Below are 13,779 nucleotides of genomic sequence, written 5' to 3'. Positions count from 1 at the left end.
GACCCACGGGGCCGGAGTAACCACTGGCAGTTCTGCAGAAAACGACAGCTGAGGTGTAAGTTCCGTGGAGATGAAAATCCAAGGGATGATGAAAGACACACTGGTGGACCTGTGGGAGCGCAGAGCTAAGACACCTGTACTGGGACAGAAACATAAAGCACTGCCAAGGTTTGAAACTGGACCGCCCCCTTTACCAGAGAGCTCAGTCTGTATTTGGCTGGAAGAGACCAGAGACCAAATCCCGTTGGCATACTATGAATTGGTCTCCAACATGGCGGCCCCCAGTACTGAAGACACGCCAGAGATGGGGCTCTTGCTCAGGCAGCCTGCCTGCACAGTGCTCCAGAGCATGGGATCTTACACAGGCAGCCTCCCTGCACAGTACTCCAGTGACAGCAGGCCGCACAGTCAACAGCTCCCTCTCAGCTGCAGCACACCAGCGGCCTTCACAGACCACCGCCGCAGTGCTAGCCATCTGACAGAGAGCCCCTGGAGGCCATCACCGGAGGCGAGTCCCTGGTCCAGGACACGCATATGCAGTGAAGCCCAGTTCAGAATTTCATTTATAGAACTGAAGCAGAGTGGAGGCCTGCACAGTGGATGGACCAGCACAACTGAGCTACCCTTACAAATTCTTGTCTTATCTCCAGAATAGCATAAACTAGATTATGAAGTAGGCGGTCTGCGGACTTGAAGACAAAATTTGTGATGAATCACAATATTGTGGACCTTGTTGTACACCTTGGTATAAACCCATGTGGACTTCCCCTCCAGCATCTACCAAAGGGTAAGATTAAAAACTCTGCAAGTAAGCCCTCACCCACACACCCCAGAGCAAACAATAGGTACATACTGTAGATCACTCAATTAATTCTACAGTACAGTAGGCACCATGGGGTAAATTTACTAAGATGGGAGTTCTATTAAAGATGGGATGTTGTCCATAGCAACCAATCAGATTCTACTTCTTATTTATCTAGCTCCTTCTAGAAGATAATGCCTGGAATCTGATTGGTTGCTATGGGCAACATCCCATCCTAAATAGAACTCCCATCTTAGTAAATTAACCCCCATGTGTGTGAGTGCTAGACTATACTGTGTCAGATTATTTATTTGTTGTGGGCACAGGACTATGACCTAGGACTAGGACCACAGATAGGACTGGTACAAACTGGAGTGTTTGTGAATACTGGATGTAAACACACTATTGCATTTGTATCTGTGGAAGCAGCTGATTAACTTGGTTGATCAGTAGCATTTCAGTACACTTGTGGTGTGAGTGAGGAGACTGCATATATATGGCTTGGACTGGAACAAGCACAGGTATTCTGCAGGAGACATACAAAACACTGCTGTAGCATAAATGGAGGCAGTCAATGCTGTCAGTAGAATTCAAAGGTACAGATGGAGCCACGCTAATCATGGCTGCGTCTCTGTGCGCTCCTGGGGTGACTAGGCAGACGGATCGCCCAGTCACACCAGGAGTGCTCGTATGCGATGGAAGCGGCACCATCTGTACTGTAGCATGTATGAGACTGCATGCATTAAGATGAAAAAGTAGACTGTAGTTGGTGACTTTGATAGAAATGCAGTGAGCAAACATCACACTGGTGAATAAGATCTTCACAGATTACAGCAGAAGTTATGGGGATTGCAATTCAGTTAGCAGACAGTATTGTAAGTGATAAATATATTGCAGTTTGCAGTACCAGGTGAGTTAAGACTGTCTGCGAAACCGCAGTTTGACACAATGAAACTGGGCAAATTGTTTGAAGTAAATCAGTATTTAAACTATAAGCATTAATGATGCATTCCTATAAGGAATAGTAGGTAAATCACTGATATGTTTGTTACATAGCACAATCATGTAAATATCATTTTCCAATAGCTTGATGAGATAGTCTTGAACAAACAATATACAGTATATACAGTATTAGGAAATTGTTCCCTTATTGGTCTAGAGAGTTAATGCAAAGCATAATTGGCAAATTATTGCCATCCCCACGTTCCACTTCCCCTCCTTTTCAATTTCTACTTTCTCCTCATCCTACTGATATGATCCGCTAAACTATTCCCCAAGCCAGTATTTAGCTCTCCTATTGCTATTTGCAAAATTCTTCTCTACATGGCTTCCAAGAAAAAATGTACCATGGACATGGACATTTTTTTCCATGAAATATGATACTTCGATGTCTCTTAGTGTCTGCAAACTGGTGACCTCCTTTGTTCTGGACATCAAGTGAACCTATTAAGCTGAATTGCTTCACGGCCTTCAAGACTATCTTTTAGACCTGAATGAGCTCAGTGCCAGGACTAACACTTTGGAGCAATAGATTGATGACATTTGTGAGTCTTTAGCTGCAGTTGACACTGATCATTCATCCCTAAAATCTAACATGTTACTGATGGCCAACAAGCAGGAGGAAATGGAGAATAGGGCCCGCATGACTAACATTAGGGTTAATGTTAGTCCTGAGGTGATTACCTCAGCGTCTCTCCTCTCTTCTTTCAGGGCTTCTTCAAATTCATACACAGAGATATCCTCCAAGTCAATAATCCAGGAGACCGCTATATAATTTTGGATGTGGTTATTTATCACTTTGTACTGTACATTTGTAAGCCCCTTATACAGATGATCACCCCTTTTTTATAGTGCTTTGCTCCAACTTCTGTCTCAAAGGGACAATTACCGGCTTATTGTTGGTGTAGGTTTAACACAATTTCCGACCCCCTTTTTGACAAATCTATCCTGGCTATTAGAATGCTTTCCTCGATCCCAGCTATAACTTTGGACCTAATTCAGCATGGATTGTAGTTGTGTGAAAAATCACACAACAACCACCCTTTACACAAGCATGTGGGGGGATGCCCAGCACAGGGCAAGTCCGCCCCGCATGCCAGGCCCTGCCCCACCGCTAGCATGTGAAGGCTTCGCTCAGCAGTGAAGCGCTTGCATGTTAAGAGTAATCCTCTGCCTGCGCAGCCTATCTGAGAGGCAGACGTCACGCAGCTGCCATGCCCCCAATGTTGCAATGTTGCCCAGAAAACCTCACATTGACACCCCCTCCCTCCCTGCGAACTCCTCTGCCTGTCAATCAGGTAGAGGCGTTTGCATTTGTGAGATGCCGTCACATCTTACTGTGTGCGCATACGCAGGGCGCCTTCTATGCATGTGCACACTCCAGAAGGGCTTCAGCATGCATTCCATGCTGAATTTGACCTTTTGTCCCTTAAGTGGTCTGATCCTTGGAGACTACTGAACCCAATGGACAAGTCCTATACTTTCCACTAGACTGTTCACATCTTCTTTTCTAGAATTAACTATTTTTTTCTGACCCACCTGTTAATTATCTCATATTTACATGACATTCTTCTTTCTGATGACACCACTTTATCTCTCACTATTCATTTCCATCATGCTCCCTCTGTTGGTCACCTTTGGAGAGTCTCTTCTTATCTTGCATCCTCTGATGACTTTAAGTCATTTCTGAATGCCTGCTGGTCAGAATTTGTGGATGACACTATTGAACATTAATATTCTCCAATATCATTTTGGGAGTCTTCGAAGGCAGTCATAAGGTGCCATATAATAAGTTATGTGGCTAAAAAGTGTCAGAAGTCTGCAGCAGTTTATTGTTTCCTTGGGGGGGAGGTGACATCAAACTTAAGACTTACTCTTCTTCGCAGGGTAACAACACACTGTCTTCTTACAAGCAGGCTTGGCAACACATGGAGAATTTAGCAAAAATGCCTTTGAAATTTTGTGGCATAAATATAACCACTGGAATAATAACACTTGAAGGCTTTTGGTTTCCATAACCCACCCCAGTAAAATCCTTTACTCACATCACGGCCATTAAATACCCTCTTAACTGCACTCCCACCACTGATTCAAAGCATATCCAGGCTCTGTTCCATGACTACTATGAAAACCTATATCTTGGTCAATCAATGGATCATGACGCTCAGAGGCATATGTTACGAGAGGTTTGGTTCAAACTTAACATGACAAATTTTGACAACATGACAAAACATATTTTTATTTAGGTAGTATGTCGTGTACACAAATTTAATATTTTTCTTGCTGATACTTGATATATATATATATATATATGTAACTCCAAGTCAATCACACTTCTTTGAAATCAAACTGTCCACTTAGGAAGCAACACTGATTGACAATCAATTTCACATGCTGTTGTGCAAATGGAATAGACAACAGGTGGAAATTATAGGCAATTAGCAAGACACCCCCAATAAAGGAGTTGTTCTGCAGGTGGTGACCACAGACCACTTCTCAGCTCCAATGCGTTCTGGCTGATGTTTTGGTCACTGGCGGTGCTTTCACTCTAGTGGTAGCATGAGACGGAGTCTACAACCCACACAAGTGGCTCAGGTAGTGCAGCTCATCCAGGATGGCACATCAATGCGAGCTGTGGCAAGAAGGTTTGCTGTGTCTGTCAGCGTAGTGTCCAGAGCATGGAGGCGCTACTAGGAGACAGGCCAGCACATCAGGAGACGAGGAGGAGGCTGTAGGAGGGCAACAACCCAGCAGCAGGACCGCTACCTCCGCCTTTGTGCAAGGAGGAACAGGAGGAGCACTGCCAGAGCCCTGCAAAATGACCTCCAGCAAGCCACAAATGTGCATGTGTTTACTCAAACGATCAGAAACAGACTCCATGAGGGTGGTATGAGGGCCCGACGTCCACAGGTGGGGGTTGTGCTTACAGCCCAACACCGTGCAGGACGTTTGGCATTTGCCAGAGAACACCAAGATTGGCAAATTCGCCACTGGCGCCCTGTGCTCTTCACAGATGAAAGCAGGTTCTCACTGAGCACATGTGACAGACGTGACAGAGTCTGGAGACCCCAAGGAGAACGTTCTGCTGCCTGCAACATCCTCCAGCATGACCGGTTTGGCAGTGGGTCAGTAATGGTATGGGGTGGCATTTCTTTGGGGGCCCGCACAGCCCTCCTTGTGCTCGCCAGAGGTAGCCTGACTACCATTAGGTACCGAGATGAGATCCTCAGACCCCTTGTGAGACCATATGCTGGTGCGGTTGGCCCTGGGTTCCTCCTAATGCAAGACAATGCTAGACCTCATGTGGCTGGAGTGTGTCAGCAGTTCCTGCAAGACAAAGCCATTGATGCTATGGACTGGCCCATCCATTCCCCAGACCTGAATCCAACTGAGCACATCTGGGACATCATGTCTCGCTCCATCTACCAACGCCACGTTGCACCACAGACTGTCCAGGAGTTGGCGGATGCTTTAGTCCAGGTCTGGGAGGAGATCCCTCAGGAGACCATCCGCCACCTCATCAGGAGCATGCCCAGGCATTGTAGAGAGGTCATACAGGCACGTGGAGGCCACACACACTACTGAGCCTCATTTTTACTTGTTTTAAGGACATTACATCAAAGTTGGATCAGCCTGTAGTGTGTTTTTCCACTTTAATTTTGAGTGTGACTCCAAATCCAGACCTCCATGGATTAATAAATTTGATTTCCATTGATAATTTTTGTGTGATTTTGTTGTCAGCACATTCAACTATGTAAAGAACAAAGTATTTAATAAGAATATTTCATTCATTCAGATCTAGGATGTGTTATTTTAGTGTTCCCTTTATTTTTAATAAACAATACCTATTTCAATTTCACGTCATCTGGCAATTATATTCTTTCCTCAAAGAAGCGTAGTGTTCCATTTTCTGTGCTTTGCATGTAATTTATGGGGTTGACATCAACGATAAGTCAGTTTAATCCTGCAAACCAGTGGTTACTAAATTTTTGCAGTTTGCTAAACCAAAAAAAATTGTGTTGCAATTTCAAACCCACTTGGAAAACCAGCATTTGTTAAAATTAGCCTGATTTGGAAGCATACAATTATCTAGATCATCACTCTGAGTAGTAGCCATTGGCATTTCTTTAATGGGTGCAGTCTGTGTGGTGCACAAGGGCCCCGGAGTCCAAGGAAACCCATACCACACATGCTGCTTCCATTTCTTTAATAATTGCTTTTTCGGTGGATCCCATCTGCGGCAGCAACACAGCACAAATCACCGAAAAAATGGCATTTTGCACATGCACAGTATAGAAATTGCTGAGAAAATGGCCGCCGTGACTATTGCTCAGACTCTACTGTGCTGCAGGCTAGGGAGGAAGGAGCACAGACGGAGGCTGCACACGGGCCTCCTCTTCCTCTCTTAAAAAGCCCCTGTTAGTAGCATTAACATTTTTCTTTAATGGAACAAAGGGGCATATGCCAAACCATGAAAAACTTCCCTACACTGTTCCATTATTTTTCCACCAAACCTTATAGTTGGCGCTATGTATTCAGGAAGAAAACATTCTCCTGGCATCTTACAATCCCAGATTTCTTCATCAGACTAACAGATGGTGAAGCTTTATGGCATCATTCCAGAGAATGTATTTCCACTGCTCCAGAACAGTGAAAGTGTGTATTACAATACTCCAGCCAACGTTTGGCATTGTGCATGCTAATCTGAGGCTTGTGTTTTGCTGCTCGGCAATGGAAACTCGAACCATGAAGTTTACAATGAACAATTCTAATGCTGAAAGTGCCTCCAGAGGCAGTTGAAAACTCGGAAGTGGCTGCTATAAGAGAGGACATATGATTTTATGCTCTATGCACTTTAGTACTTGGCATTCTCATTCTGTGTAGCCCTCTGTTTTGCAGATGAGCTGTTGTTACTCTTAGAGGTTTCTACTTCACAATAACAGCAAGTTGATGGTGTAAGCTCTAGCAGGACAGAAATTTGACAAACTGAAAAGGGCCTTCTACAGTAGTGATCAACAAGATAATGGGGCCTACCGGGAAATACCTGGCCCCTGGTAAACAGTCAGATACAACAGCGCATAGTGCATTTACTGTTACTCTTCATTCTGCACAGGGCAAAAACAATGAAGTTTCAAGTCAAATTCAGAGTCATGTAGGAGGTACATTCATTGCCATCAAAGGTAAGTGGCGAAGGGATTCTGGGGTCCTGGAACTCCTCCCCAAGTGCACCCCTATGTAAATCTCTAAATGCATGAAACGACATGTGGGGCCTCCTGTCTGAAGCAGCTATAATAACACTATAATAATAATAATAATAATAATAATGAGTCTCGACAGCTTCTGGAGTTTTCATTGAAGAAGACTGACCAGCTACTGAGGACTAGCCAGCTTCTGGAGGTTGTAGATTTCAGGTCACATGGGGGTAGGTGTGCCTACACGCATTTTTTCACAGTGAAACAGTTTGAAATAAGGGTACTGTAGGTTAAAAATAAAAATATGGACTACTCATTTAAAGTTTCTAAATTCAATGAATGGGCAAGTCTTTGGAAAACTAGAAGGCACTGGAGACTTACACTTGACTACTGATAACAACATGGTCTGCTGCTTTTTACCTTCCACTATTTTTACCTGTCATTAACAGTAAACTCCTGAGCATCAATAATATTAAAGTGAACAGGGGTTCATAGTACCAAACTGAATTCCGAATGGCTGTTCAAGAGTTCAAAGTATTCAGAAGGGAAAATGTATTAATAATTTAGCTACTCTTTATTCAAGGTAGCTATCCCCTCAGACAAGTGTGATTATTAATTATCCACTTGCTAGCAACTAAGGTTGACTACTGCAGTAACTGATTTGAGTATGGAATCTCACCTGACAACATCTTAAATTACAGAAAGCAGGTCAAGTAAGTGCATGAGCCAGAGAGAATAAAACAAGCAGCAAATCAGAACACTGGTTTTATTGAAACGGCTTTTGAGACACATAACCCTCAGATACTAAATTGGTTATCCACTAGTTTTTTTGTCCTAATGGAACCCTGCTGCCCACTGCAATATACAGCATACTGTATGTCAAAGACTATTGACAATATTAATGGGACAATGTGGCTGCAGCTGATTGCTCTGTGTTTTTTTCATGTCCATGGGACCTAATTCAGACTTGATCGCTAGGATGCATTTTTTGCATCCCTGTGATCAGGTAGTCGCCACCTACAGGGGGAGGGGGTAGTAGATGTGCAGGGGTGCGATCACTTTTGCAGAGAGCTGCACAAACAAAAGTTTGTGCAATCTCTGCACAGCTCAGGACTTACTCATCCACTGTGACGATCCGGTCCGGAGCTGACGTTTTCCTGGACACTCCCTGGAAACGGTCAGTTGACTCCCACAAACGCCCTCCTCCTGTCAATCTTCTTGCGATCACTGGTGCAATCGCTTTCGTCGACCTTCCCGTCGCTGCTCGGCGTTCCCCGTCGCTGGTGGGGCCTCGCGCCTGCGCACTGCAGTGTCGGCGCATGCGCAGTTCTGACCCGATCGCTGCTGTGCAAAAACACACAGCAGCGATTGGGTCTGAATGACCCCCTAGATGTCTATCGACACCAATAAATTATGGCAATATATGCTATGCCATGATAGCACAATATAGTATAGTTTATTTATGTATTTCTGGTATTGGTGTAAAAAATGCATTTGGTTTCAGAAGTGCATAGTTTAAAGGAAATACTTTTACCAACACATGAAAATAGGATAGCAAAAATAACTTTCTGAAAAGGTGTTCCTTGTGGCAAGGTTATGCAAAGGGTGGCACTTTGCTGTACATTGATTAGTGGTTTGCTTCTTAAGTTTAAATTTGATTTAAATTATTTGCAGTTATATGTTAGAAAATATCAGAACAATGGTGGTCATTCCGAGTTGATCGCTCGCTGCCGATTTTCGCAGCACATCGATCAAGTGAAAAAACGGCAATTCTGCGCATGGTACGCAGCGCGCATGCGCTAAGTACCTTCACACAAAACTTTGTAGTTTTACCCAAGCTCAAGCAACGTTTTTCAGTCGCTCGAGTGATCGTAGTATGATTGACAGGAAGTGGGTGTTTTTGGGCGGCAACTCTGCGTTTTCAGGGAGTGTGCTAAAAAACGCAGGCGTGCCAGGAAAAAACGCAGGCGTGCCAGGCAAAAACTCAGGAGTGGCTGGAGAAACGGGGGAATGGATGGCCGAACGCAGGGCGTGTTTGTGACGTCAAACCAGGAACTAAACAGACTGCATTCATCGCAAGATAGGAGTAGGTCTGGAGCTACTCAGAAATGGCATGACATTTTTCACGTGCAATTCTGCTAATCTTTCGTTCGCACTTCTGCTAAGCTAAGATACACTCCCAGAGGGCGGCGGCCTAGCGTGTGCACTGCTGCTAAAAGCAGCTAGCGAGCGATCAACTCGGAATGTGGGCCAATACCAATAGAGTGGTAATAAGACCACTAGTACCACTCTGTTTAGCAACAACCTCAACATTATTGGATTGCGCCCGACTCTTCCACTCGAAGTATTAGAGGCTGATCACCAAAAGGAATTGTCCAGGTGAGTATGGACAGGACACTACATTGGATGTCCAAACACTGCATACTAGAGGCTGGGCACATAGATAAAACTGTAGCAGACAGTAGGAGCAGGCAGCATTGTCAGCGGAAAGGCAGTTAGAGTAGAGTATTTCTAAGTTTTTTTTTTATTTTTAATAAATTTACAAAAATCTAAAAAAAAACTTTTTTACATTGTCATTATGGGGTATTGTGTGTAGAATTTTGAGGGAAAAAAATGAATTTATTCCATTTTGGAATAAGGCTGCAACTTAACAAAATGTGGAAAAAGTGAAGTGCTATGAATACTTTCCAGATGCACTGTATATTTCCTTTTGCACAATTCCTTTAACCCCTTCACTGCTGAAGGTTCTCTCACCCCTGTGCCGAGGCAACTTTCTGCCATTTGTGCTGGTCACATTTCAACATCAATACCACTGATTTGTTTATACCTTGATTTTATCAGAAAACTTTAGAGGAGATGTATCAAACCTTGGAGAGAGATAAAATGAGAAGCTCCCTGTAGCAACTAATCAGCTTCTAACTGTAATTTTATAGATTGTGCTAGATAAATAGCAGCTAGAAGCTTATTGGTTCCTATGGAAAATGCCATTAGTGTTTTTACTCAAACACTTCAAACCAACTATAAGCATAATGGCAAGAAGTGGGGATGTTATTTCAATTTCAAAAAAGTGAAACAAAAGTAAATATTTTATATAAACACCACAGATAAATAAGTTATGGTTCTTGCTTTTTTTTTTTTACTTGTCACTATATGGGGAACACATGAATTCAGATCCGCCCCACCCCCTCCCACATGTGTGTGCATGTATCTAAGTCATTGTCTGGTGATCATCAGACTCCTGCCTTTCGAACCAATTTAACCCGAAGTGTGTATGGGCCAGTATGTACAAAATAAAGCCTAATGTGACCACCGACCCATCAATAGAAAACTTTCCCCATGAACACCAGATGATCACCAGATATTAGCTGCTAAGAGGACACATAATTTGAAAATGGGACTCCTCTCTCTCAAACGTGGGCACCCACATATTTACAGGTAAAATCATGGGCGACATACACAAATTGTGTAATTTCAGCAGCTTAAGGAAAAACTACATGGGAATCATCTGCCAATAGCTGACAGGGGACACACAATTTAAAAGCGGGTACCCCCCTTCTTTCAAATATTGGTGCCTCTATGGTTTCAAATATCATCATGAGGGTGGGGGGTAGATCATTAGGTCGACCAGTATTACGTCAACAGTCACAAGGTCAGCCCCACATGGTCAAAAGGTCAACAGGGTCAATTTGTTGACATGAAAAAGGTAGACACCTGAAAAGGTTGACACGGTGAAAAGGTCAACATGGAAATGGTAGACAAAAATGGTCAACACACATTTTATTTTTGTGTGTCATTTTGTAGGTTAAATCATGTAAAAGCCAAATTAGTGGAAATGTGGTTTGGGCAAGGTGCCTCACTCTGGTACTGTTGTAGTCCATGTAGATGGTCAAGTATGCAAAAGTTGAAAAAAAGATAAAAAAACAAACTTATGTTGACCATGTGTTTCGACTATTGTACCTGTCGACCTAATGTGGGACTACTTTAATGCCAGATGACAGTGCCTGGTGATCACAGCTGATTAAATAATTATTAATTATAATAGTAGAGACTCCCTCGTTCTAAAATAAGTGCCCATTAATTAATGGGTAGCATGGATGGTGTAATGGTTAGCATTACCGCCTCATAGCACTGAGGTCATGAGTTTGTTTTCCGCCATGGCCCTAACTGTGTGGAGTTTGTATATTCTCCCTGTACTGCATGGATTTCCTCCGTGTGCTCTGGTTTCCTCCCACAATTCAAAAATATACTGGTAGCTTAATTGGCTCCAAACAAAACAAACCCTAGCATGAATGTGTACTGTATGTGCTTGTAGATGTGTTAGAGAATATAGATTGTAAGCTCCACTGGGGCAGGGACTGATGTGAATGGCCAAATATTATCTGCAAAGTGCTGCGGAATTATGTGTGAACTATATAAATAACTGGTATTAAATAATAAATAATTATTGGAAGCCAGTTTGGGGGAGATCCTCCCCTGATTTATTTTTTCTGTAGTGTTAATGCCTTTGAGCATGCTGATCTCCAGACATTCATTTCTATTGGGGTACCTAGTTTATTGTTTTAAGATTCCAGACCTTAGAACTGTATACATATTTTTTGGGTTCATATATATTTGACTTATACTAGACATTAGTCAGTGACGGCTCTTCTCCCTTAGCACCTCTACGCATGCAGAGGTTCAGTAGCTGACAGAACACTATTTGTTAAATGTATGGGATCTCTTGCTAAGTGCCAGAACTAAATTAAAAGGAAAAAGAAAATTACAAAAATACAGAATTGGTGCTACTACCAATGGAACAAGGTTGTTAATTTTAGTTATGGATAATTGGCAGACCCTGAGTAAAGTACATACATTTGATATACCTGCAATAAAAGAAAGTAGATCAGTCAGTGTGTCAAATTTCTGGGGTTACAATAAATCAGTGTATTCAACTGTAATCTAGCTGTATAGAGCATTGGATAATCAGATGTAAGTTTTGTTTGCAAACAAAGTGGATGATCAGACATAAACTGGGTTGCCACACAAAAGGTGTCACTGTAGTCAAATATATGCCTGGTTAACACAAAGATGGTAGTTGAGAATAACCTGGATGTATTAACAAAAAGAAGGTAGTCAGGATTAAGCTTGGCTGGCACACAAAGCAGGTACAGTATTTAGTAGTAAGACAGGCAAAGCACAGTACTGCCAGGTTTACTTAATAAGGCAATAACAGGAACAGGTTCAAGAAAGTAATAGGAGCACAGCAAACCATGGGGCAGATGTATTAAGCCTGGAGAAGTGATAAAACAGTGATAAGTAGAAGGTGGTAATAAACCAGCAAATTATTACTGGTTTGAAAAATTACAGTTAGGAGCTGATTAGCGGGTGTGTTATAACCTTCCACTTCCACTGCTTTATCACTTCTCCAGGCTTAATACATCTGCCCCCAAATTCTCAAGCAATGGCTTTATTCAGGAAGTGGCTGTTTACACAGGATGCCCAAAAATAGAACAGAGATGGATTTTTCTGAGGTAATATTAGACATCTTGTTTAGTTCAAAAGAAAGTGCAAGAATCTACTGTCTGGATGTACAAATGTCAGATAATACTTCTAACAATATCAGAATGCTGTAAATGTGTGTATTTTTTGCCCATATTTATATGCAGTATACAACAGTAAAATGTATAATATGCTAACTGAAAAGCTCCACTTACATGTGAAAACAAGTAATTCCCCCCCCCCCTCAATAAATATAATTCACTAAAATGTGGATAACATTTTTTTCAGTGTTATTTTAATGCACTTTAAATGTTATTTTAATGATTTTAGATCATCTTCATATGATATGCAATGCTGCAGGACTATGATATTACAAATGACATATATAATAAGGGACTGGATTGTTGACAGAAAATGCTTTATGGCTTAAATAGTTTTAAGCATGACCCTAAAAGACAGTGATTGCTTGGAAGGCCTATGGGAATTGCTCCAACTAGTAGGAAAATATTGTTTCAAGTGCTGCCAAGACTTACTGGGGAGTGGTGGAGTGTCAACAAGACAGGATGCTGTGTTACAGCTTCAAACGCTGATAGAGCTGTCCTGATTAGTTCATCTGATGCAGGTTGACCTGGTCACAAAAAAAAAGCCATTGTTGTGTAGTAGGACTCTTGGTGACTCAATTAAGCTTTGTTCTAGTAATGCTTTCATGTTGCGGATTGCCCTGAAATGCACTTACCCACTGCTCCTTCCAAATTAGTCTCACCAGTGTCCACAGATTTAATTAGTCGCTGAAAAATATAAAGAATATCCATTATTTGAAACTATTTTCTACTTTTTTTATATTTCTTCATAACAGTTAATGATGCATGAATACCCAGGGGATATCCTACTGTATTTCTCTCAAAATGTTAGTATAAGCATGGTTTGCAAAAGATAAAACAATTTATACTGTTCATCAATTTACTCTAAGGTTCCATATGCACACAGACATACTGTATGCCCACAGGCTTCCCCATGTGACATCATATAGGAGGCAATGATACAGCAGCGCTCTTACAATGGGACACAGCACACATCTCTCCTGAATAGTATGCTGAATGAAGCTTGCTGTAGTTTGCTACCAATATGGTAAGCAGTGTTCATGTTGGCTAAAAGTATTAATTGACTACAGTTTATTTCAAGACTGAATTTCGACTAAAATGAAAACGGAGATCCACATCCTAACTAAAAGAAAGCAAAAAAAAAAGCAACTATGACAAACTAAATTTACAATCCTTGTCAAGGTTAATACTGGTAGTAGGGTTTTAC

The 13,779-nt window shown here is 42.1% G+C and overlaps 1 protein-coding gene across 4 annotated transcripts in view; it reads right to left on the bottom strand.

Annotated features, from left to right (window-relative positions):
* The window catches only part of ULK4 (unc-51 like kinase 4), a 1,561,547-nt gene that overhangs the window by 798,690 nt on the left and 749,078 nt on the right, over nt 1-13,779 (bottom strand). For all 4 annotated transcript variants that reach the window (XM_063922404.1, XM_063922401.1, XM_063922403.1 and 1 more), the window contains 2 exons: nt 13,208-13,259; nt 13,005-13,099 (listed from right to left, as the gene is read on the bottom strand). In XM_063922404.1, the coding sequence (XP_063778474.1) occupies nt 13,005-13,099; nt 13,208-13,259 (147 nt within the window). The remainder of the gene's footprint in view (nt 1-13,004; nt 13,100-13,207; nt 13,260-13,779) is intronic.

The sequence above is a fragment of the Pseudophryne corroboree genome, chromosome 5 (genome assembly GCF_028390025.1).
Source record: "Pseudophryne corroboree isolate aPseCor3 chromosome 5, aPseCor3.hap2, whole genome shotgun sequence".
Lineage (NCBI taxonomy): Eukaryota > Metazoa > Chordata > Amphibia > Anura > Myobatrachidae > Pseudophryne > Pseudophryne corroboree.
The sequence above is the reverse complement of the archived record's forward strand: the minus strand, read 5'-3'. Positions and strand labels throughout refer to the sequence as shown.